Below are 27,516 nucleotides of genomic sequence, written 5' to 3'. Positions count from 1 at the left end.
TTAAAAAGTCCCACTGCAATATTGACACACCACACACACCACAGCAAAGAGCACAACATGCATGCATTGCATTCATGCCTCACCAGTGCAAATGGGCAGCCCAACAAGCGCACCACGGAAGCAGAGTGGGAGTTCTTTACCATGGTCAGGGTACCCACAGTCATGGATGGGGAAGACAGCTGGATTTTCAATCCCGCCACCCATCTAGCTGTGCCAGGAATTGAACCAGTGACCCTCGGGCAAATACGCTAAGTGAATGCTATTAAGATTCTGACTCTGACATTAGAAACACCTGTTCTTGCCTTGCTGCTATGTAGCTTTGGTTACCTTGGTGTCCAAACACCTTGACTTCAGGTAGTGTCATTCTAAAAGAGAGAGCTCAACCATTTGGATGTCAGCAACACGCACATTTTTAAAACTATGTGTTCCTGACACTCATCATGCATTTGACTCAAAATCTGCTGCATGACACCAGTGATTCCTGGGTCTTTGTAGGATTCAGGGGAGACTCGTAAAGGCAGGCAAGCAGGCCAGGGTGAGGTCTGACTGATCAGAAGCCCCAGGACCAAAGGCATGCACGGTCACAGGGCAAGTCCTGGAGACACAGCCTGATGGGAAAACAGGTGTGTGATACACACACACACACACACACACACACACACACACACACACACACACACACACACACACACACACACACACTCACACACACACACACACACACTCACACACACACACACACACACACACACACACACACACACACACAGGCTGCTGCCACGTTCACAAACCAGTTCTGCCCTCACCTCACCTCTTCTCCCATCACTGCACGTTGAGTCCCTGAGCGTCGCAGAGGAGAAGAGAAGAGGGCCACACACTAAAAGCATGGCTCCCCCCTTAGCTCCTGATGAAATACCCAGGAGCACTGTCAACACTAAGCTGACATCAGCCCCCCTCAACTCTTTTAGCAGGGGCAACATGATGGGGGTCCCGTTCAGGGGGAAGTGAGGGGGAGACTCTGTGTGTGTGTGTGTGTGTGTGTGTGTGTGTGTGTGTGTGTGTGTGTGTGTGTGTGTGTGTGTGTGTGTGTGTGTGTGTGTGTGTGTGTGTGTGTGTGTGCGTGTGCGCATGTCTGTTTATATGTGTGAGAAGGGATTATGAAGGACGTTGAGCGCATTATATTCCACAGCTCTTAAACTCTTATATGAAGTACTTACAAAGTGCATATATTCGGTAACACTTTTATACTTTGATTTAGTTCCCTGTGTTTTGTATTAATGTATGTCCATCAGAATATCTGTATTTATTTGAATCTGAAGCATTAAGTGCTAAGAAATCATGTTTGTGAATAATTTTGCGATAATTCCTACTTCCCTAAATTCGTTCACTCTTGCTTATACAGTCATGTTTAACATATTTTTTACAAAAAAAACTTAAAAAAAATCTGTCATGACATTTAATAGAGCGTGCTTGTAATGGTTTCTGCAGGGATGCTCAAGTACAGTTGCGGAGGTTTCCTGCCCTCCACTCATTCATTCAGTCAGTCATCTCGTCCCTGCGCGTCCAGTCCAGCCCAGTCCAGTGTGCTTTGTGCGCTCTCTCTTCCTGACCACCCATACTGTGTTTGTGCTTCCCCGCTACTGCCTACAACTCCTCAGCACATGTTAAATTTAAACCCCAACCTCCAGCAGGGTAGGCAAGTCTAGGCTGGCTCTGTGCCATGCCAGTCCACACTAGGGGTCAGACATACTCAGGTTTTTGTTTTGCTAACAGCAAGCAGAAAGTTCCTCCTTAAGAAGAAATTAAAATGCCAATGGAAACATATTATTAGATGTTGTTAATGCCACACAGGCATGTGTGCATTACATGCAAAAAATGCTACTGACAAAACGAAATAATTGCGTCCTGTTCGTCCCTACATGTGTCTAATGACGTGGAAAAAACAAAGACTTAATAGATGTGGAATGTTTTGTTTGTTTGTTTGTTTGTTGTTTGTTTATGTTTTTCTTTCTTATGATTTTATGGTTTGTATCAATGGTCAAACTATTAATAATCATATATGTGAGTTACTAATTTGACTAGTATACAGTAATTCATTAAGTATTCCTCCACCTCCCCAGACAAATAAATCCAGAGGTTTACCTTTTAAATGAATTAATTACAAGATTAACCACTGAAAGATATACTTTACATTGGCTGTTGGTCATTTACATTTCCCCAATGTTATTTTAAATATTTGTAAACTACATGCTGCTATTTGAAATATTTGTGAACATAACCACATCCATCTTAGTGGTATCCTTTCTGTAAATTCCACGAAAACACCTATAAATTAAATAAGAGCTTGTTTTGAAAAAGCAAAACAGAAATATTGCTTCATGAAATGGCTACTTTTCCTTGGCCAATTTAATATTTTTCCTAAATATGATTTCTTTTTAAATTATCTTTTTGCATTTCATCGATACGGCCGTTGATGGGGGCAAGGTTTGATGAATCCATGTGTGACTCCACAAACAAGCGTCCATTATGCGAACACGCGGCTTAACTTATGCAGCTTTCAACAAATCGTTGAAATGACAGACGACTTACAGCAAGGGCTCGTGTGTGTTTCAGGAAGTCAGTGGACCTCTTATGTACCAGGTGAAACTGAGGCTCTTGCTGAAATGCACGGAGAACACCCAACACAAACCCACCTCTTAGCCCAACTGGCATCCACACAAGGGTAGAAATAAGGGATCGTATTTATGCATGTCTGGCAGAGGGTTGAAAGCTGGACGAGAAGGTTGAACCTACGCTGTGTCCTCATCAGGCCATATTTTCTAACCCCCCTTTTTTACTCCTTGAGCACAGGGGTGTTTCTTTCGGATTAAATCTACTGGTAAGAGGACCAATTCTGCATGGATATTGCGGCTACAAATTCTGCCTGTTTGGTTTTGTCATTGGTTTTATTTCCCACTCTCCCCAGTAGAAAGCTACACACTATCTTTCTGACGGAAATCCCCCAACCGAATCAATTTCCATTGTATTGTCTTGATGCACTGCCAATGAACTTTAGCAGTGTATTTGTGACAGCTATTAATCTGTCATTCCTTTAACGTTGTCCCCTGTTAATCTTCTTTCTTCCTAAAATCAGTCGTCATTATTGTTTGTGGCAACAGCAGCATTTGAGTACTATTTACTAAGAGAGCAATTTTGAGCAGTTTAGCATTATGGGAGACAAAATCTTTTCAGAGCTTGCATTATTGTCTCCTAATCATCAATGCAACTTCAGGTTTTGTCAGGGAATGGTCAATTTTTGGAAGCGCTGTGGCCACATTTTCCACAACCGCTAATGCCTAAACGATTCCAAGATGGCCGCCACACACACAGCCTCACACACACCCCGACACAGATGCATGCTCTCTCTCTCTTTCTCTCTCTCACACACACACACACACACACACACACACACACACACACACACACACACACACACACACACACACACACACACACACACACACACACACACACACACACACACACACACACACACAGAGCTGAGGACAAAAGGAGAAAACCGTGAGGGAAGGAGTGAGGGAGAGAGAGAGAGAGAGCGAAAGACACAAACTGCCTGTTGTGACATCAATACTCACTCTGTCTTTGGGATTCCAATGTCAGACCCTGTGCTGCGATGCTGGTAACACTGAGGGATATAGGGTCTGGCTCTTGGCAGAAGACACAAGGTTTTCATAAACCCATAAATCTTGAAAGGAGCAACTGTCAAAAACATACACTGCCCCCATCCTTGACATAAAAAAGGCATGTCCAAGGCCTTGATTTTTGGTTTAGCGGAAAACAATATCACACTGCCTGCCTGCCTGCCTGCCTGGATAGCAGGCCTTGAGTTTTCCAGAGCTGCGCTCTCTCGCTACTACAGTCCCAGCCCCAGCCACTCAGAGAGCCCAAGGACATCACGCACATCTATAGATGTCGGAAGACACACAAAGATAGAATTGAACTAAGTCCACCTGTCACCTGCCTGTTAGATTGACCTTAATAACTAGCTGAACTTTAAAATAACTGTCCACTTCCGATTCAATGCTAGATTCTAAACTATACCCACTTAAAGACTGCAGTGGCTGTGGTGAGACTATGCAAAATCACCATGGACACAATTGCCCATGACTAACATCTTATGTACTTGTGCGTGGCCTTGTGCGTTTTGCTCAACCGCCCAGTGGAAAACAAATGTTGGAATAGTCTTGCCGCAGTCTTTTGTCTGTCGCTCATAAAACATGAATTTATAGACTTGTGATCTAACCTACTTTGTCTACTATTCTCCCAAAACCCTCCATGATATCAGCCTTTGGGAGATTCATTTAAAAGGTCTTAGGTGAGTGGGAAGGTAGATGTAGAGTATATATGGGGAAGAGTGTATGGATAGATAAATGAACATGCTACAACAAGTAACGTTTCCCTAAAATAGTAATGAACAGTTGATGTAGCCCTGCCGTGGTCAAACGGTACTGCACTGGGCACTGCACTGTTACTAGCCTGGTGACGCCATCCTATGTACTCCACCCAAAGATTTTGACTGCACATAGTCTGGCGAAACCCTAGCTCGGTTCGCTCACTGTTTAGCCAATCAGGAAACAGTTGAGAGTGGTGACGCAGAACTCACCCACAAAGTCTGTTACTGATTGGTTAAAGGTACACACTGTGCAGGAGATGGTCAAAAAAGGTACTGCAACTATGCTGCTCATTGAAACTGGGCTGCATATTGCCAAATTTGATCTTTACATGTAAGTTCACTAACTATTAAACAAATATTTTCTAGTAAGATCCAAGTACAGTCATTTTTGCAGTTAAAAATGGCTATTTTTGGAAATTCAAAATGGCGGACCATGGAGAAGATCCCCCTTTTCATGTATGAAAAGTGCAATTTTTCCAGTCATAATGAATACTTACAATTTGATGGTGGTGGTCAGTATTCATGAAAAAGGTAACATTAGTGAATGGGCAGCATGAATTCTGGAAATAAATAACTAAAAATCTCACACAGTGTCCCTTTAAGGTAACACTCTTCACACTTTTGTTTTGTTATTTGTATGCTTTTGCAACACTATATCATAACAGTCATGCTAATAAAGCACAATATGAGTTTTAATTTGAATTCGGAATTCCAATGAATTTAAATGGCAGAGTAAGATCAGTCCATATCCTAACCTCCATGGAGACGGATTCCTATAGCTTTCGCAAGACTGTTTGACCGAGTCAACAGTCGGCTGTCGCCCACGCTACACTGTTCCTGCACTGCACTGTTACGCCGGCGAACCAGGTTCGATTGTCGTCTAGGGGTGATTTCCCGGACCTCCCTTGTCTCTCTCCCGCTCATTTCCAGTCCCAATAAAGATGAAAATCCCCCAAAAATATACATATAAAAACAGTCAATGGATTACCCATTTACTGCTTGAAAAGCTTGTGAAGCCCTCCCCCTGAAATCTGTCTTCATGTAGCACAGCACTGCTTATAACTGTGTTATACAGAGGTTATGAAGATGTTATACAACATCTCTGCCTCATCTTGTTCATGTGTCTATTCCATCATTTCAAATAATTACACGGCTAATATTTCTAAATGACTTCATCCCAGATGCTGTATAAACCGTGCAGCCGCATGATGTGTTGTACAGCATGCTGGAGGGGAGGTGTTAAGTGACCATATACACTACCATAGCAGCCATGAGTGAAACTCAAAGCCCTTGTGGTGGATTACCAAAAATAATCGAGTCTACTTGAATTAATTAGGAACAGCTGTGGCGTATAGGTTTACCTAACACAGTAGTTCAGTGTGGCTTGATAGATGGACTGTTAAGATATTGTTTAATAGAAAGAGTTAATGGAGAGAGCTATTCGACTCCTAGCCCAACTGCCCTGAAATATTATGGAATGAATCACGCAAAAGTTGTCATTAAAATAGTATATATTGAACATTCTGCAGTGATGATGCCATTTCTTATGTATTTGCGTACATGCTTGCCCAGCTTTTTTGGCCCAAGAGAAACACAAGATCAAGGTCAGGAAATATTTCTTTTAACAAGTGTAAACAGCTCTCCAACTCTCTCTCTCTCTCTCTCTCTCTCTCTCTCTCTCTCTCTCTCTAACACACACACACACACACACACACACACACACACACACACACACACACACACGCACGCACGCACGCACGCACGCACGCACGCACGCACGCACGCACGCACACACACACACACACACACACACACACAAAGCCAACTAACCTTGAAACCTGCATTGGGGTTAGCATCCTGCTCACATTAGCAATCTGAATATGTCTGTTGTTTACAGGCCTGCCATTGCAATGTTTTGGAGGTTGTCAACAGCTTTTCTAAAAACAAGTCAGATGCACGTACATCTCCAGTCACTGAAACCTATGACATGCCGGTTGGGGCTTTTAAATGCTTCCCTCCCCCTGTGGACTGCCTGTTACTCCACTGCTGTGATGTTTCTCCCCAACCAGATTGTTGTGTTTTCTTTTAATTGGATGATACAACTTCCATGTGCTATGGATTTTCCAATCCCTGCTCTGCTCTGTCTGCTATCAAAGGTATGAGGATGCTGTGTTGTATCTACATGAAGCTTTGTAATGACCCCCCTTTTTTCCGTGCAACATGTTCATTTTCTGTGCTTCATGAGAATCTCTATGTGGACTCAATTGTTTCTATGAATCTTCATGAGAATCTCTATGTGGGCTCTAGTCTATTGTCTTTATGAATCATCATGGCATGATTTAATTGAAGAGGAACATTTATTGGATTGAGCAGTGAATGGTAAACCTCAGTTCAGAAGCTACAATGTAGTACCCACACTGTTCCGAGTCATGCAGGGTCTGGGTTTTAAGCAACTGGACTAGTCTTTTGGAAGAAATGCAGCTTCTCCGATGGCCCACAGATACTGTATACTGTAGCTGTTGATTCCCCATTATCAGGGCAGAACTGAGGAAGCTCTTTGAATCAAAAGATGAAACGTCTTCAAGGCCCCCCAAAAAACCTCCATTTGTTTACAACTTGGCTCCTATCCTGAATGGCTGGAAGTAATTTACAGTACCAGACTGTAGCTCTTGAAGCCAGGTTGTGTGCATCACTGATATAGAGCAAACTATGTAGTCAGTCAGCAGGTGTGAAAACCTTAATTAAGCGTTTGTTTCTGGCCAATGCCATGTTAGCTGACCCTTGCCTTGCCAGCTTCCATTGGTAGCCATGCAGAGCGAATGGCTTTAGTCTGTCTGGCCGGGCGAGATGGGTGCTGAGGATAAGGCCTATATCAACAACATATGGGGCTCAAGAGTCAGTGGCAGCAGCTCATTCCGGCTTTTAGCATGCCGAGAGACGCAAGCTGAGACGGCTAATAGTGAACGATGTCAGTATCTTACGGTGACATATTCTTGGATCCCAGTACTGAAGAGGGGGAAATGCCTCCTCTTTGCACAAGAGTTGAAAATGTTCCTAAATGTTCTTTCCCCCCTAGATAATCGGAGCCAGATAAGTCACCCATATTTGGCGAAACATTCATAAATTTCAAGGACGGCCAAAATAGCAATGGTTGCAATGTGTGCAGGTATACGTCATAAAGTGAACACAGCCAATACCAGGAAATACTGCAGATCAGTAAAAACAGCACTTCTCGTCTTGGCCAAGCTCCATGTTTGAATGAAATGGCTGCTTTGAGTTGTTTCTCACTGACTTTCACAGATTTAAATAGTGTTTCTGAACTTTCTTGCATAATTGTGTGTGTGTGTGTGTGTGTGTGTGTGTGTGTGTGTGTGTGTGTGTGTGTGTGTGTGTGCGCGTGCGTGCGTGCATGCGTGTGTGTGCGTGTGTGTGCTTCTTCACAGCTTTTCCTGTAAACATAACCTTATGTCAATGTCAATAATTCAGTAATGCTGTTAAGATTTTGATAGTGGCAGCCAAAAGAAAGATTGGAGCTTTTATGGGAGACTGTAATCGAATACACTTTGAATAGAGATCTTAGGTAATGCCTTGCTGTGTCCAAGAAAATGTCATATGTGACAATGCAGTCCCCTTTGATAAGTTCAGAGGCAAAGAGGCAAGAGGGGCACTCTGGAATTATTCAGTTGGAACATGTGTTATCATCAAGTGTTCCCTACCTAGATGTTCCTTTTAAGGTCTGCTTATTTTCTTAACTTAGATAGCTGTAGCAGTAGTGTAATGTAATGTGATAAACCACACAAGGTCAGTTACTGACATCCCACACTAAGGGTGATTGTTGTTGTTCTTTGTGTGTGTGTGTGTGTGTGTGTGTGTGTGTGTGTGTGTGTGTGTGTGTGTGTGTGTGTGTGTGTGTGTGTGTGTGTGTGTGTGTGTGAATGAGTGAGTGTGTGTGCGCGCACGTGTGTGCACAAATGTCAGTAGCACATTATTAAGGCAATTATTAAGACATTATTAAGGCAATGCCCTAGAAATACAATAATTATCTTGCTACAAAGAACAGCAATACACTGCTACAACTTGATAACTACATATTTACCAATAAAATGTGACTAAATAACCATTATTGCAAAGACTGTGTTCCATACCATGTTACCACAACGGTACATGTATCCAGGATGTAAATATAACTAATTAATATCTCACTGAATAACCACAGTTGATATGACATTCTTCAATACACCTACGCTATAACTGTTAATGGGTTATTTTTTACCAGGCTTTACCTTGCATGTCGTATAACCAATTAATATCTAAGCAGTGAGATATGGCGTTGTTCTACAGCCCATTACTGCAAAGTGTCTCGTCCTGTCTGAAGCACTAAAGGAGCCTTTAAAGTGCAGACTGTGACTGCTAACGGCAGCCTGTGTGGCGATCGCACTCTCTTGCACTCTTCATTTGGAAATCAGACACTTCCTCTGCCTCTTAGTGCACGCTTCGCTAAGGTCACAAGCAATTAGCCAGGCAGCTCCAGCCTGGCATGGTGCAGATTGGGTTTTTGCAGTCTCATTAGGCTGCTGTGTACTGCAGACCAAGGGACTGAGAGGCTTTCAACCATAAAAATAGGCCTGCCATTCCCAGACCTCGGAATTCAACATTTTCCTCTTTTTAATGCCAACTTAAGGATATATATACACCACTTGCCACTCACTACCACTACCAACAAAGATGGGTGAGGGTGTTTTTTTCTCATTTTAGTGAAGGTACACGTAGCCTACAGTGTCATCTCAAAGGTCCACATGCTGACATACTAATTTGAACAAAATATGGATCGGGACACGGACACCCAACTCATCAGTATGAGCAAAAACTCTGTTTCATACCGACTCAGGGGTAAAGCAATTAACATGTGGTTTCTGAGGGCAATGGCGCGACGGGACCAGTCACTCATGTCCCACATACTTTCATGCATAACCAGTATCGACGTGCCATCTGGACCCTTCTCCCTTGTCGGTGGTTTTGCGAAGTCTTCATAATCGGAACATCTCGCTTCAACTTCATACTGTGCAGCTGTCAACATAAATCACTAGAATGTACAGCATACACATGCCCAAGTAAAACAATTAAAAATGCTTGCAACTGTAGCATAAAAGGTTGCAGGCGTTACAGTTCTATGTCACTTGTGTAGGTATCACTTGACGAGGTGGAAAGATTTATCTGACACAAATGAAGTGGTATCTGTCTGGTCTGGCCAAGCCAAGGGAGTGGGTGGCCCCTAATGCCATAGGCCTAGACAGACAGGTTCAATGTCGAATGAGGTAGGCCTACTGGGATATCGGAGCGCCCTCACCGGTGAAAACACACAAACTATATCTCAGCACACTCGAATGTATCTCCTATCCCACGTTGATACCGCTCTGCCTAATACACGCAACCCTGACTCTGTCTAATAATTTCCATACTGAGCAATGAGATCACAAAACTCACAAACACTAAATCAAAACCGGAGGCACAACGGGTCTTCAATAAAACACCATGGCCTACTCGGTCGAAAAAGGGAAAAGACAAGAAAATTGAAACCATATCAGATGCTACGTAACGCTGCTGCGTTAATTGACGTTGCATCGGTTATTTATAGGCCTACTTAAAGCAATAGCGTTGTGAAATTATTATCAATCTATTTTGCACCGCAGGGCATGTTCAATACATGGATTTGACCTGTGTTTCGCCCTAATTGCACTGCAGTTGTGATGTGATTCAAGCAATGGCAAACGGTCAAACTTGGGTAAAAGGGCTATGGCCTATGGTAGCATCCAATTCATTGACGTTGTTGTGGAAAGGATTTGTCGCCATAAACTCCGTCAGACGAAAACCAAGCTCAAGGAGCTGGGGTAATTTCAGTTACATTAACCCAAACGACACAGTAGGCATCTTTTCAGTTTCGTTTAATACACACAATTTATATGGCGATAACGGCAAGTGGGTTATGAGAGGTACGGCCCGCGCGCCTGAGCGTGTGAAGGCTGTGAGACGGCGAATCGAATGTCAAGGTCACTGTAGATATCCTCAAAGGTCGATTCAGGAAAAACAAACAAAAATAAATCTTTTAAGTGGGCGTCAAGTGTGCCTGGGCCGCCCCTAAAGCGTATGCCAGTAAGTGGAGTCAAGGGATGCTTTCTGAAAGTTTGCCCAACTAACACACTGAGCTGGCGATTTCATTAAAAACTCGAGAGGAAAATCAACAGCAAGAACAACAATTTTGATACTAGACCAAGAATATTTGGCGATAGTGCCTAGGCCATATAGTGACAGACCTCATTGAATGTGCAATTTTAATTTCAGCCTAAAATATTAGTTATGATGAGGCCTTAATGTTATAATGTAGCCTAATATTATAGGTTCGAGTTAGGTTTTTTTGTTAGTTTTTTTTATATACGGCATGGCCTCCAATTGAAATATAGCCTATGTTAAGGGGTTTTACGCACGCCTTTTAAAATCGTTTTCTGTCTGTGTTCCTAGTTCAGTAGGCCTAAGAGATTCTGCAAATTAATAAAAATGCCCTTAAGGTCTTGGAAGGATAGTGATGTTCCCCCAGGGATGACGGTGGCTAATGCGATCCACTTTGAATTATTAAGATGGACAGGCCCTTCACTGGGTGAGAACATGGTGTAACCAGTCATTACGTTCTCCGTATAACAAGGGAAATAAATGCATTTTGAAATAGCGCGAGGGTTCATTCGACAACATTATAATAGATGCACTCACTGCGTAACCTATTCTCTGAAATATATCTAACTTCCGGTGATTATAGGCCTACCCAACAACAAATGCAATTCATGCTTAATGGTTAGGTAATGAAAGGGCTGTATTCATTCGTTTGATAGACGATTGAACGGACTGATATTCACTGAGACTATAGCGGCAGACCTGTCGTGCCTGATTTAGTGGTTGGTCGAAAGTTTATGGGGGATAATTACGGAAATTACATTTTTAAATGTTGCCTAGCCTGCATTAACACGTTTTGATTTCAACACGTAGCTATCCAACATTTCTTAAAACAAATATTCGTTGTGCCCTCTGCAAACAGAAAGCATAGCCTTGCTACTTTGATCAGTTTTGATTGGGCCACCGGTTTAACCGACGATAGCCTAGTCTACAGTAAATCAAAATCATTGTAGGTGACAGTATATACAATTATGCTTATGAATCCTGAAATAGCCTATACTGTTCGCAAATATAAAACTCTACTGACTGCAGTTGCGCACATATTCATGTTTGGCATTAATAAAAGTGAGAGAGTGGACTAATCTTAAATTTGTAAATTAATATTACGATACTTCACGGCCATGTCAAGCATTTATGATTTTGGCCCTTTCACCAAGACAGAGAGAATTTAATTTGGTAAGCGATAACTTGATTTTACATTGCTAATTGCATTCAGAATGAGAGTTAATTGGTTCCAGTGAGTTCGAATTGGAAGGCCTACTTAAATGGGAAAACACAAATCTAACTCCTGGATCTGTTTTTATAACATTCGAATGTGGATCCTCAAATATCCGTTCAGAAGGCTACACTTTTGACTCAAGTTGATATTTCATGTTTACTAGACGGCATAAGGAGTCAGTATGCTTATTTAAATTATTTTATATCAAAACATTGTAGCAGTGCTGTTAAGAAAGAAAGTTATCAGTAGACCTACATCAACTGCAATATTTCACAGATTTCATTCCTTTCTTTTTAATTTAGAGCGAACTGCTGTGATTTTAATGATTCTTAAGATCAATAGCCAACAAATTAGTTCACACTACTGAGCATCACTGCATCCACTATAGGTTAATCTAGAAATATACTTCCATCGACTGTTTGCCCTTTAGCCTTCAGAGTCTAAAACATCCGTCCCATGCACAATGTAGGCTACTGTACTCAGACTGGTATATCCATGCGTAACTGACAAGGAACGCCATACAACTTAGTCAATATCTTCTCGCGGGTATCATAAACATAGTCATGCAAGGATTCATACCTTATCCATTTGGTTTTCGTATTTGCGATGCCATGATCACCACAAAGGAACACATTCAAGATTTTTTTCTGTGGTGAGACGAAGTCATATGTTTCTACTTCGCTGGAGCGTCTCACAGTGGATAGCGGCAGTGCTCCTTCTTTCCAGAAGAGGGCGTCACATTGCCCGAGACCACAAACCGCGTGGACTCTGTTTCCCTTCAGTGAAGGTGGGTGTGTGGATTGCAAGTGCAGGTTTTCAGTCAAAAATTGATAACTTCTCGTTGACAAGATTCCATGGATAGATTGAAACCTAGTGTGCGTAAAACGTCACTCCTTTGGAGAGGACGTGTATCCCACCCCCCTTGGCACGCCGCATCTCTGCCTCTTGATTCCAACTTGTGAGGGTCAGTTGTGACAACAGCATCCCTGAGGAGAGCAGGTCTTCGCCCTTCATTGTGCGCAATGTTAGATTTTCCCAATTATTGCACATCCTTATAACGCGTGACTCCTATGTGATGCTTTCCATGTGTGTCTCGCCTGCAGTCTCGTGAACTGGTCGCGTCAGAGGAGATAGTGACACTGCTCCCTGTTACTGTCGGGTCGACTGTTAACTTTTACAAGCGACATTTTGCGAGCCAGTAAACGATACCTTCTTTGCTTACACAGGAAACACCAAAAACATGCTGTGATAAAGCCAGACTTAGGAATTTAGTCAATAGCCTATAGTAATGGGTGTTATTTGAAACAACGTATGTATTGATTACATGGCTTGGGATTGTAGCACAAATCAACGAGATATTATTGAATGCATATTTGTCCACATTCACTGTTCTGGCATGTATTGTATTAGTTGGGCATCACTGACCTTATGACCCCATCCACGCGCACTCTCCGTCCCATTACGCAGTTGCTTGTCATGAGCAAACCTGTGGCGAGCGGACGTCTGTCTGTCCCCAGCACTCATCAGCCAATCATTCCAGAAATACTGTGGTCATGCTAGAGCGAAATTTATCACTAGCCCAATCAACTGGCAGTGTGCGCATTAGCCTATTACAGGGAGAGAATAAATAAACCCCTCATTCAGCCTGATTTTCCACTACATCACTTTAATATGTTTATGGTGTGTAAGTCGAGCTCCATCTATCCAGTAAGATACATGGCAAATGTACCTGCGTATTTAAATCATGTGCAAACCTATGTCTGCTGAGTAACATTATAGAGAGGCGTTCAGATCCACCAACTGACTTGTGTGTAGGCGCACTGTTCAGTGGAAGCATTGCGCGTCACACCATAGGCTCCAGCGTAACCAAACATGTCCAAAGTATGTTGCATATGCATGTCTGTATTTATGAGCTAGGAAACACATGTCTATTTGGCTTGAATAGTGTTGCGCTATAGTCATCAACTCCCCTAACTATTTGTTTTAAACTAATCTGTGTGCGCTTTATGTTCTATCTTAAATGTATTTGTATGTTATTGCATAGATAGGACCCCATGCTTTCCATGCGTCTTACTTACCAATTCGGAGTACTCAAAGGTTAAATTGTGTGGACCGGATGGTGCATGTGTGGGGCAGCCTATCCAGAGTCTGACGGACCAATGAGATCAAACCTATGCGTAGCGTAGCCAGCACGATTGACGTGGAGGACGCGTCAAATTAATCTGAGCTAAACTCCGGGCTGCGGGATAAGACAAATGTGTCCTTAACGGATGAAGATCACTCCGGTACCCGTTTTCTCTATCCTTTCTCCCCACTTGACGCCGTGGGGTGTGACATCGCTGCTGCTCCGCGAGGAAAACTTGGGGGCTCCGTCACTTTCTCGTTAACTTCCTTGCTACCCCCGGTGCAATCGACAGAAACAGTGCATTCAGCCATTGAAGAGAAGCTATTTCAAAGAAAGCATCCCAGAACCACGGGCAAATGGGTGAGCCACTCTTCACGTCTGCATGCTTCAGTGACAGGAAGATGATAGCGGCAGAGTATGTTTTACACGCCTGCATAACGCTAGAAATAACCGTAAAAGTGGAACAAGGGATCAGTCGAAGCTGGATGGGGTATTTGCATGGAAACATCAGTTCTGTATATTCTACAGAACTAAATTTCTGACCCATGTTACGCAGTATTTTGCATGTATGATTATCTGTACTACAGTGTTTGTGTGAGTAAATAAGATGTAAATACGTATAACCTGCATATACCAATCGGTATCTGAGGTGAGATGGGTACAGTTCGTTTTCTGAAGCAGCCTAGGGAGGAATAATGCATGGAGACGCACACTGGATCGCCATTTTCCTCATAACTTTTAAATAGTGACGGCATGGAAAGACTGCATGTTCTCCAGCTGTTTTTGAACAAATATAGTGCAAGTAATGAGTTTTTTTCTTTCTCACAGAGCAAACTTATGGGGAGGTGAACCAGCTAGGCGGGGTGTTTGTCAATGGCCGGCCGCTGCCCAACGCTATACGGCTTCGGATCGTGGAGCTTGCCCAGCTCGGGATACGACCCTGTGACATCAGTAGGCAACTCCGCGTCTCTCATGGCTGTGTGAGCAAGATTTTGGCGAGATACAACGAAACCGGCTCGATTTTACCTGGTGCTATCGGTGGGAGCAAGCCCCGGGTAACCACGCCAAACGTGGTAAAACACATAAGGGAATACAAGCAGAGCGACCCAGGGATTTTTGCATGGGAAATTAGAGACAGACTTCTTGCGGACGGAGTGTGTGACAAATACAACGTGCCATCCGTGAGCTCCATTAGTAGGATTTTACGCAACAAGATTGGAACTTTGTCCCAGCCTAACCAGTACGAGACAGGCAAGCAAGCACCACCACAGCCCGGAATTTCATACAACCATATTTATCCATATTCCTATCCAAATGCAATGTCGCCCACTGGGACCAAAATGGGTAACCATGGTGTTCCTGTCACGGGTATATCACGGGCCTGGCCCTCAGCGCACACTGTCAGCAATATCCTTGGCATCAGAGCCTTCATGGACCCCGCAGGTCGGTAGCTTGCACTCCATTCCACTGTATGATTTACCCCAACCGTGACATTAACAACTATTTTCCCCCATTACCTTCACAGTCTAAACATTTGGACAGATCAATAATTATTCTGAGTCAAGACTGTTGTTTTGAATGGCGCATCAGCCATGGATGTGTTTTTCTGGCGCAATATAGTTATTTTATATCCATGTAGGTCCTTATCCTTAAAATAGAGCACATATAAGGAGAAATGTGCTGTGTAGTATACCTGAAATATATCAAGGCTACTTCAAAACATTGTGTAGTCCATACAAAATGGGAACAGATAAATCCATTCTGAACAGAGTTGCCCAATATTTGGACAAAATTCTTGATTTGTTTACATGTGCATTAATAGCCTGATAATCCCAGACCAAATTAATAATGTTGAAATCATGATAGTATTGTGATAGTTGTGTGTGGTTCCTTTACATTTTAAATAGATATAAAAAAAACAAACAAACAAAAAACAAATAGAATTCATTTGCATTCTCTATTTCACTTTGCACTTCGGTAAATGACCAGCCAACCTGGCATGTAGCCAAAATAGAAGTTTGAAATGGTGTAACATTTCTCTTTTTCAGACAGTCAAAGTAGCCTACTTCATAGGAAAAAACACACACACCTTCTACCGTAGGCCTGTGCAAATGCATGGGAGCATACATTCTTATTTTAGAATTAAAATTAGCCTATACAACATTTGTATTCACTGCAAATCACGGTTTATGCACGTACACGCATCACACATTCATTACAATAGCATACATGGCTTTTTGATATATTTATTGAGGTTGATTATTCTCTAATCTTAAAGTATTTTTGTTTTGTAGGCCCTATAGTATAATTGTATATTGTAGGCCTATCTAATGTTACAACGTATTGGCTATAAGCCTATTTTTTAATCATTGATATATTTAGGAGATCTTGGTGCAAATTGTTTTAAAGGCCGATGCTATCCAGGTGACATGGTTTTATAGTTGGTGTTTTTGTTTTCCAAACAGCCATCGCTAGTGCAGAAGGCTATCCACCAAAAATGGAAGACTGGGGAGGCGTCAACCGAGGGAGTTTTTCCACAGCGCATGGAGTGAATGGAATAGACAAGTCAGCTGTCGATGCGGACATTAAATATCCTCAGGTAAAAACTCTTCAGTAAACCATTGGTGTTGAATACATTCCAATTTGTCGAATGCCAGTTGGGCCTTGAGACGTTGTTTAAATGTCGTCAAGGCATTCTTTGTACAGAGGGCATTAGTTTGTCTATTGCCCCTTGAGGCCTACTTGGCTGTACCAAATGTAAATTGAACGTGTGTTTTCCCAGTTACGGTATATTGTGGCCCGCATTCCTACATACAGTCCAACTCAAGATGGGTCATTTTTATTTAGACGAAGGATTATCTTACTGTATTTGACCTTTATTTCCATTTCATGTTCGTGTGTGTGTGTGTGTGTGTGTGTGTGTGTGTGTGTGTGTGTGTGTGTGTTTCTGCGTCTCTGTGTGCGTCTTTTACAGCCTTCGTCGACGTTATCCAGTTATGTCGCTCCGTGTGCATACTCTCCTTCAAACCAGTACGGCGTGTACAGTGGTCCAGCGGGCAGTTATGTGTCTCCCGCGCATCACTGGCAAACCCAGACCACGAGCCTGTCGCACGCGAGCAGCGGGATGGCCATGCACGCGGGTGACATCCATTCGTCAATGGCATTCAAGCATGCTGCGCGCGACGGTATGTCTGTTTAAATACGGTATGTTTGACTACACGCATTTCATTTATCCTGAATATAACCGAATACATCATTAAAATGGTGACATAGTGAAAGTAATGAAAAGTGATCTGTTATCTCTGCAATTGGTTGTCCCAGTGTTTATACCATACCATGGCTATACCATTGTTTGTACCATTGAACAAAGTGCGCTTTTTTCGAACATCTGGTCTACAAAACTATTGACATTTTGGATTGCTATGGAGAGGTCCCCATGCTATATATTTTTTTAAATTAATTGTGTAGCAATGTTAATGTTTGCACACTGCCATAGTATTTTGATCCGCGCTGGGTTCGTGTTAGGTCACATTTTTCAGCTAAACATCGCAGGTCCTCTGTAGCCACACAACAACATTGCATTGTTTTCGGATGACATGGGGGAAGACGTGTGCTCAGAGTCTGGTCTTGATTAATGGTGGTATAAAACATCAGAGACACCCCTAAAAGTCCACAGAGGGAAACTCGTGAACTTACATTATGCGCATAGTTCAATTCATTACCATAATCTGGCATCACAGTGGAGATTTCAGGCACATAAAGATGTTTTCATTTTTCAGAGAGGCTGTGTGACCTCAACCTATCCATCCTCAAACACCCCAAAAAGTGCCCAAAATGAACTAGGCTATTGGGAACTGATTAATTATTATTAGTAGTAGTAGTAGTAGTAGTAGTAGTAGTAGTAGGCCTAGTAGTAGGCCTAGTAGTAGTAGTAGTAGTAGTAGTAGTAGTATTTCATAATAATAACAATAACAACAACAACAATAATAATGATACTAATAATAATCTGCACAATAATACGCATAATAATGATACAAATCATCACTGGGCATTTATTAAGTTTAACTGTTCCACAGAGAGCCATCACTTAGAATATGTTATAGTCTACCGTAGGCCTATAGAACCTACTTGTAAGCTATATTTTGCCATTAGTTTTGAGGGGGAAAATGCAAATACCATTTCGTTAAAAATGTTATGTCTAAGGTCAGAATTACAGCCTATTTGCTCTCTTAACACAGCCGTTGTCTATCTGCCATCTCGTTTGCAGGAGACCGTAAACCTCCCAGTCCCTTGAGCAAGCACGAGGCGTTGAACAGTATACACGGACTCAGTCTTCCTACCTCATCATCATAACACCCAGAAGCGCGAGGGGAAACACCACCCGTCACGTGCCGCGAATAGCCAATACCCACCCAATTAATTTCGTGCCTGTCAAGATCTGGAACAGTAAGTCTACGCGTTATTTCAAACGTGCCAGGAGTTTGTTGGAAGAATGTATCGATTAGGCCGCCTTGTGTCAGGTTAAACAATGTTTGTACTCTAACAGTTAGCCTACGTCTGAAGCTGAATGTAAACTATATGGCATGGATGCTGTTGCCGCAGAGTTTTTGAACTACAGTTTTCGAATCAGATAGTCCAAAGCCATGTCTACCTAATATTGCAGTCATGAAACGTTTGTCACCAATGAAGTTTCGCCAATTTGTTGTTCCTTTTGGGGTTATTTTGATGACTAATGGTAAAGATGCCTGTGCGTATTGCCAACCGAAATAAAGGAAACGCATGGCCTTGTACAGATTCAGAGAGACTGCATTCAACTCAATGATGTGAACAAGTTTTTAATATTAAATGTAAAATACTTGCAAAAGTTTTAATTATATTTTTATAAATACGTATGTAAATATGATAAATAAAGGCATTGTAAATATGAATTTGGTCACTGTGTTTAAATGCATTTGAAAGTTTGGGTAGGCTAGGATTTGGATAGCTCTATGTCTTTTCATGAGATCCTTGTTTTTTTAACAAACAAAATATGACAATGAGCATCTGTGCTGTCTTGGGCATGGTATGTCATTTCATGAGATCCGGGTTTTTTTACAACCAGAATATGGCAATGAGAATCTGTGCTGACTTGTGTAATCTTGATGGCTGTTTAATGTACATTGGTACACTGGCGTAGCTGGTTAATGTGCATTGGTAGGCTACACTGGCGTATTTAGCTGATCCAAGCAACAGAGTGAATGTGTCAGAATATATGAATCGCCTGTTTGCTCGTGTAATGATGCATCACAGTCTTGGCGCCTTGAGTGATGCTATCTGGTCGGCTGGACGGATGCCCACTTGGTGCGCTATCAATATTAACCATCATTTACACCGAAGTCTTTTTTGTTCAAATGGCAATTTAGATCTAATTGTGATTGAAATATTTGAACCATAACCTGCCTTGGTAAAACATGTCGAAAGTAACCATACGGCCAGGCCGCTGCTGTGTGCTTTACCATTATTCGCTTTGCTGTGGTCAGTTGGCGTTGGTTCTGAAATAACAGCGAATGCCTACCGGTCAAATCATTGGTTGGTCTGTGTCGTTGTCGAAAACGAATTAGTACTGTGTGTATGAACCGTGCTTGTTACAAAAATGGCAAAATGAGCATAGGCTGTGGTTTCAAGCTTGTGTATGCATATTAGCGCATTGACAATGTAGGGCCTATCCTTCGAATATTAAAAGTGTTTATAGCACATCTTTGCATTGAGGCTCTTTGGTCCAAATGGCGGCAATGCTAACGAAATTGGTTGAATAGCCTACACGTGCTGTAATGTTTCGCTGTAGACTAGCCTAATTCATAGGCCCTATTTAAATCATTTCATATTTGTGATAGGGCCTATTAGAAACTGATCGTAAATTATTGAGATGAGCAGACTCACACTTATTCGCTCTCTCTCACTCTCTCTCTCTCTCTCTCTCTCTCTCTCTCTCTCTCTCTCTCACACACACACACACACACACACTCACTCAGACACACACACTCTCTCTCTCTCTCTCTCTCTCTCTCTCTCTCTCTCTCTCTCTCTCACACACACACACACACACACACACACACACACACACACACACACACGCGCGCGCGCGCGTAGGGCTACACGTGGGAGCGCGCATACACAAACACTTGCCAACTTTAAGCTATAAAACTAGAGACAAAATATAAATGGGGCTTGTGTAGCCTACACGGGAAACGCTATATACCCACTAAATTGTACAAACAATTGGACATTTATACCTCACTGGACAATATTTTTTTGTTTTTAATTCTGCATGTAGGCTACGAAAGAGCAACACTATAGCTGGGGATAACGGCTGAGGATATCAGTAATATAAAGTAGGCTAGCCTTTTTTTATTATTATTATTATTATTATTAGTATTATTATTATTATTATTATTATTATTATTATTATTATTATTATTATTATTATTATTATTATTATTATTATTATTATTATTATTATTATTAGCTATCTGGCTACTTGTTAGCCTTAATTTATGATGTGAGTGCAATGCTAGTATAATTCCCAATGATAGGCCTACTTTACAAAATGCATAAACTTCATTATTAGTTGGGTATACTTTTTCCAATGTTAATAATATTTTATAAAAAATGGAAAGCGTAATAATTCATAAAAGATAAAGGCATTCATCGTAAAACACAGGTACTATCCCTCTTTTTCCCTCTACTTACCATAGCTCATGCAACACATAGGCTACTGTAATTTTATTTTTTAATAGGAATCATTTGGCTATGTTCATGCCAACATTAACTAATAAAACCTTTTCATTGTATTTTAAAATTTTAAATGGAGTAAGTTCAGAGTTCATCCTGATACTAATATAAGGTCTACATAGTTCATCCTGAAACTATAGGCCTAGCCCTACAGTTGGATGTACAGTATGGTTTGTGTATGCATACCCACGCATGCATGACCATTAAACTTGTTGTGGGGCATTGCACATTGCAAGTGGGATGATATTGACAAATCAACACAACTTGTGTGTAAGTGTGTGTAAGCTGTGTGTCTGCCATTTAATGACCGTGCGTGCACACTTGCTTTGTGCTTACTTGCTTTGTCTTGTCTTAGGTCTATCTGACTGTCTGACTGTTACTGTGTTACTTTGGGATTTTTTTGTATTGAGAAATCGGTCTTCCTGAGTCTGAAATAAATTGAGAATTTAATTGAATTTGCACACGCACGCACGTGTGCGCTTGCGCATGCACACACACACACACACATACACACACTGCTGCAGGTCAGTCTGAGATGTGAAGACCTAGGAGCTTAGTTTAGATGAGATTTTAAAAAAAAACACTCCCTCAGTGTACTGCTGACAGAGCTGTCCCTGTTAGTCAAGTCTCCTTTAAATCAAAGTCAGGACATCTCCTCATGCATTTCCCTTGTCTTGTGTTTGCCTTTTGTGCTTGGGGCTTCTGAAGGGCTGGTTGGATAGCTGGGGTAGTATTAATGCGTTAAGACAAGGCCCCTGTGAATTTTGTTGGCAATGTCAAAGTCATTTTTATCTTATTTAAGACAATGTGTTATGTTGTTATACTGTAATATGGCAATACGTAGATAGTTTTTCAAATAGTACAGTGTTCCACTGGTAGAACAACATGCATTATGAGGCTACACAACTGAATGTTTCTGTTAATGCCTCATCATGCAGGGTAACAGAATTTGAAACAATATGCAACAATACTGTCTCGTAGGTGTTAGGATTAGAGTAAGGGTTAGGTATCCGTGTGCTGTGTACACACAAGTGTCACATTTAAATTCATCGCCAAAGGAGCCATTCAATTGAAGTCTTATCAATGCTAGATTGTCTGCCTGGTGACTCCCTTTGCCATTCAGGGGTTAGAGAGCACAGTTGTCGAACGGCCAAGCCTTTTGCATCTGATTAACATGGCTTGGACAAGCAGGCAGTTTATAACTGGAACACAGGCGATGGAGCGATAGAATGTTTTCCACACGGCTCAGCGTGCCGATAATTCAAAGTAGCTTCCGATGTGCAGTGCAAGGGGTGTCAGTGACGACAAAAGGTGATTTCCACCGCTAGTCAAAGCCCAGTGAATGTCTGAGGTTAAGGCAACAAGTAATTTTGTGAGGCCTTAATGACAAGTCAAACAAGTGGTAATTGCAGGTCGCAGTTGGGTGACAAAGGGCATTTTGACACATGTTGTGTTTTCTTGTTGGCATCCCCTGGTGTCATGTCTGCTAATATGTTATCAGAGCAGCAGCTAATAGGTCTATGAGTACGCCCTCCATTGTGTTTCCACGCTCCCACTTGTCTGTACTCTTCTTTATACTCCTCCTCTAATCCGACTGCACTAATTTTGAGGGTTGACATTTCCAACTTGAACATTTAAGTGTTGGTGGTAATTCTCATAGTAGGCTATGCTTATAAAGTTTTTCTATTTCAATGTTTAGAGTCCGTTAATAATAACGACATTCTAACTTTTTAAAGGATCATCCTGGTTTATTTTAACACTGTTTTTTTGTCTATGTAAGTGAATTTACGATGGGTGATACATAGATTAGGTGATGGATGAGGCATAGAAAATAATTAGAACCTGCACATGGCCAGTGTGTGCATCTGCCTTGAGAAATCTAGCTAATAATTAGATTATACAAGCTTTATGTTGCTTTTGTTGTAGCCAAATTAATGGTGTGCTTTTTGTGTTTTAAGAGAGAGTGGGGCAAATATTCAGTTGCAGCAGGTGCAATAGTGTCGAACCTACCAACATTTGTTTTATTTTTGGCTGCGCATGTGTGTGCGTGCACATGTGTGTGTGTGTGTGTGTGTGTGTGTGTGTGTGTGTGTGTGTGTGTGTGTGTGTGTGTGTGTGTGTGTGTGTGTGTTCATGCGTTCACGTGTATGCACGCACGCACGCACATGAATTGATGTGTGTATTCATGTTCAGTAAATCTATGATATATAGCGTAGTGTGCAAACTCCAATGTATTGAAAGTGTACTGCAAAATTAAGTTAATACATGCATTTCATTTTAAAATAAAATGAGTAATTTGCTTCATGCTGATACCGCTACTGGTCATGGTACCCTTGCTGAAAGTCTGGTGTTACCACAACATTCTGAATGGCACCATTAGCTTTGTATAGCTCTATAACTGTACACTATACAGATATAACACAGGAACTGTAAAGGTAAATCTCTATCATTACAATATTTTCTGTGTAACGAGCCGTTCTTATCTGATGCCAGAAAGCCTTGCGCTTAAAGATAGTAGACACACATTTCCAATGGCTGTGTGACTGGCCCCTCCTGAGCCATTTAAATGAAGAGTAGGCCATGCACGTGTCAAGTGGCACCCAGCAGCTGATGGCTTTGTGAGAAGAGAGGAGCGGTTCTCTTCTCTTAGTCCCGGTGGCACTTCACACAGTGTCCTCTGTTTAGACTGGCTCTACTCTATGGTCTCTCGAGGTAGCCCGGTGTCACCCAGTGGAACGCAAGCAAGCGGTGCGGCACGGCACAGCGGCCTCTTCAGTGCTCTGTTTGTCTCCCTGTCTGTCTGCTGGTCTATCCGCCTGTATGTCTGTCTGCCTATCTGTCTGTCTGTCTGTCTGTTCACTGTCTGTGGTCAGTGCTCCCTCAGTGGAACACAAGCTAGGTATTCCCGAGGTGTACCGCAAGTGATTTGCTATCTCTTCACTTCACTTCACTGCTCTGTCTGTCTGTCTGTTGGTCGGTTGGTCTGTTGAATAGGTGTGATTAGTATGCCCCGGGTGGCACACGAGCGAGTGGTTCAGTGCTTTGTCGACTTGCTTGTCTGTCTGTCTGTCTATCTATCTGTTGGTTTGGTGTGTGCAGTATTCCCAAGGTGTAACACTAGTGAATTGCAGTCTTCAGTGCTCTGTCTGTCTGTCTGTCTGTCTGTCTGTCTCTCTGTCGACTCGCTGGCTCAGGTGGAACATGAGCTAGTGGCACTCACTTCAGCGCTCTGTCTGCTGGTCTGTCTGTCTGTCTGTGGACTCACTGTGGTCTGTATTCCCAAAGTGTAAGACAAGCGATTTGCAGTCTTTTTACTTCAGTGCTCAATCTGCCGCTATGTCCGTTTGTCTGTCGGTCTGTTGACTTGCTGTGGTCAGTATACACCATGTGGAGCTTGAGCGAGTGGCAGGCAATTCGCTTCAGTGCTCTGTCTGTCTGTCTGTCTGTCAACTCGCTGTGGTCGGTATTCCTGAGGTGTAACACAAATTATTTGTGGTCTCTTCCCTTCAGAGCTGTCTGTCTCCATGGGTCATCATTTCACATGAAACCGGACACTTTGGGGCCAACAGATTAATTAACACTTAGTGCGCCTTTATAGTGGTAAGGTAGAACCCCGGAACTGCATTTGCCTGAATCTGACACCAATATTAATGGAGAATGTTTTAATCATTAGGGTAGGACACGATTATGTCTGTCAATTTAAGTCCCAAAGAGATTGTTTCGATGTTGTTTGACGGCTACTTTCTGGCTCCACATTTAACACACAGAGTCCAATTGTCCAAGTATAAATTCTGAGATATTGAAATAGTAAAACGTGGATATCCTAAAAAAAAAGCCTTATTATAAAATTAGACATTTACCCCCATAAAGATAGGCTATATTATCATTAGCATCTTCAGAGAGCATGGTCTTTGGTTCTTGAGTCACTGCTTAGATAATGTGACTAAAATGTTGAAATGAGTTGTTACAAAGTAGTAATTACAGTAGTGTTATGGAAGAGTGCCCCCACCTGACATGAGTACCCCTGACACCCTACCCAAAATGCTAATACTAATGCTAATTTGGGCAGCTTGTCAGGTAGAGTAGGCCTACTCATGTCAGATGGGGTGATACCCGCTAACCCTATTCAAATTAATTTTCTACAACTCATTTCACCCCTGATATTCATGAACATGCAGTTTTGGGGTTCTACCTTGCCTCTTAAGTGGCACTCCAAGTCTAATTGAAATCTGTGTCGCTTAGGCCCCAAAGTGTCTGATTTCACATGAAATGACCCCTATGCCTGTCTGTCTGTGGTCAAATTGCCCGAGGTATAACACAAACAAGTGGCAGTCTCTTCAATTTAGTGCTATGTAATCCATTCTGTTTGTCTGCCTGTCTGTATGTCTGTCGGTCGGTAGCCTATTACTGAGGTAGCCTATAACGCAAGCAATTTACAGTCTCTTCCGTCTCTGTCCGTCTGTATGTCCGTCTAGCTGTCTCTCGGTCTGACTTTCTGTGGTCAGCATTCCCCAGGTGTACACAAAGACATGTCTAAAAAATATACAGCAGCCAGAGTAGATTAAAATAAAATACTGGATGTAGTAAAATAAAATAAATATAAAAAAATCGTATATACATGTATTATATTAAAGTTAACCTGTCTGTACTTAACTTATTGAAAAGTTGAAGGCTTCTAGATACAAAGAATGTTAAGCCTCTATTAGTTTTAAAATAAGGTAGCCTGTACCCGAGTTCTGAGGGGAGGGTGGGAGTATTCAGAGAATAGGAGGTGGGATGGATCGTGTAATATTTTCAAAGCCAAGTTAGCAGTGTCCACTGCAATACAAAACAATACAATAGCCATTGATGTCATGTAGATATGCTCATTATTCCATTTCATCTGGCCAGTCTGTTTTCCTTTTCTTTTCACGTAAAACTAAAAATGTATTAACAATCCGTTTGTGTGTGTGCGTGCGCACGTGCATGCGTGAGTGAGTGAGTGGGTGAGTGAGAGAGTGAGAGAGAGACAGAGACAGAGAGTGAGACAGAGACAGAGAAAGAGACAGAGAAAGAGTATGTATTTGCAGTGGGGTGTTAGTGTTCACTCCACTCCACATGTGCATGAATACTGTACAGTACAATAGCCATTACATACACTGCTAGAGTGTTCCTTCTTTCTTCCTTGTCCTTTTCCTTGTCCTGTGCTCATTTTCTTTGTATGGAAAACTAAAAATGCAATGGTGTGTGTGTGTGTGTGTGTGTGTGTGTGTGTGTGTGTGTGTGTGTGTGTGTGTGTGTGTGTGTGTGTGTGTGTGTGTGTGTGTGTGCGCGTGCGTGTTTGCGTGTGTTTGTTTATGTATTTCCCCCTAACTAACTATCTAATAACTGTTTCATGACATAACCATAATAAGTAAAATACAACATGCATTTAGTACTATGTGGTTTTATTTTGCTGTCTGTCAGTAATATGGTGATAACCCAGTGAATGTTACATCATCGTCAATATTATTATTTTTACAGCAGTGGATGCAATACTTTTCCATGTATGATTTCCACTGAGATTTTTTTCTGTGGTGTCCCAAAATCTCAGTTGCTCAAAATAGTGGAGGGTTGAAAGGAGCAGTGGGCAATGGCGTCATGTTTTTGGCAAACATTGACTGATGACTCAAATCAGAAACCAATATGCAGGCAACCCATCAGAATAGTGGGGTACCCCTCTCCTTCCTTGCATAGTGTTAGAGTAAAAAATGTGAAACAACTGAATTTGAGAGATTAACAATATATTAAACATTGTGTGTGTGTGTGTGTGTGTGTGTGTGTGTGTGTGTGTGTGTGTGTGTGCGTGCGTGCGTGCGTGCGTGCGGCGTGCGTGCGCGCACACACATCTTTGATATGTGTGTCTTACATAACACACACAGATACACACACACACACACAGACACACAGACACACAGACACACAGACACACACACACACACACACACACACACACACACACACACACACACACACACACACACACACACACACACACACACACACACACACACACACAATGTCTAATATGTTGTTTCTCAAATCCCCCATCGAAGCTGATGGATAAAAAGAGTGGAGCTGTGTTTGGGGTCACCAGTCACTAGGGGGAGTTGATATGTGGGTATGAATAAATGCTGTACTGGTGGTCAGCAGTCTTGTTTTGATGTGGAGAACAAGGAGAAAATAGACTGGCAAAGGCACATAAATTAAACTGAACTGACTAGACGATGTAACTGTAGCATATATGCACATGCCTGAAAAGATTAGCGCAAGTGATGATTCACCAGCCCCACACAGTAGCATGAAAACAATGGAAGCAACCAAAGGAGTGGGTTAACAAAATAATTTACTTTGGCAAATGTTCCAAAACTACTGAACTGCCTGTAGCTTTTTCTAAACCACTGAAATGGTGGTGTGTTAGGTGGTGTTCATGCATGGAAGCTTTGTTGTAGTTGTTTACAAACAGATGAGTGTGTTTATTCAGCTAGTTTTAGCCCAATGCTTATGAAGAACAGTTTGAGTATTCCAGGAACATTCCTGCCCCGACTTTATCTATTGAAGGGGCCATCAACCGACTAATTATAATAGAATACAAATGAAGTACATCTTCTCTCCTGCTGCAATAAAATACATGTTTTTCTACCCATTACTGGTGTTCAATGTAATTGCAATGTGTGAAAGCTGTTTGTTCATTTGTCTATTTGTGTG

At 42.0% G+C, this 27,516-nt stretch overlaps 2 protein-coding genes across 4 annotated transcripts in view; one reads left to right on the top strand and one right to left on the bottom strand.

The window, feature by feature from the left end:
* Positions 1-27,516, bottom strand: part of nkx2.2a (NK2 homeobox 2a) — a 189,134-nt gene that overhangs the window by 58,137 nt on the left and 103,481 nt on the right. The window lies entirely within an intron of this gene.
* pax1a (paired box 1a) lies at positions 14,019-19,818 on the top strand. 2 transcript variants are annotated; one of them, XM_063184495.1, is made up of 5 exons: positions 14,019-14,379; positions 14,848-15,462; positions 16,485-16,618; positions 16,994-17,204; positions 18,287-19,818. In XM_063184495.1, the coding sequence occupies exons 1-5, from the start codon at positions 14,376-14,378 to the stop codon at positions 18,370-18,372; spliced, it is 1,050 nt and encodes a 349-aa protein (XP_063040565.1). In that variant the 5' UTR covers positions 14,019-14,375; the 3' UTR covers positions 18,373-19,818. The 2 variants fall into 2 exon arrangements, with proteins under 2 accessions (XP_063040565.1, XP_063040566.1); XM_063184496.1 differs by having other exon boundaries at positions 16,994-17,223; positions 18,287-18,375.

The sequence above is a fragment of the Engraulis encrasicolus genome, chromosome 19 (genome assembly GCF_034702125.1).
Source record: "Engraulis encrasicolus isolate BLACKSEA-1 chromosome 19, IST_EnEncr_1.0, whole genome shotgun sequence".
NCBI classification, from domain to species: Eukaryota; Metazoa; Chordata; class Actinopteri; order Clupeiformes; family Engraulidae; genus Engraulis; species Engraulis encrasicolus.
This window is presented reverse-complemented; position numbering and strand designations above follow the sequence as displayed.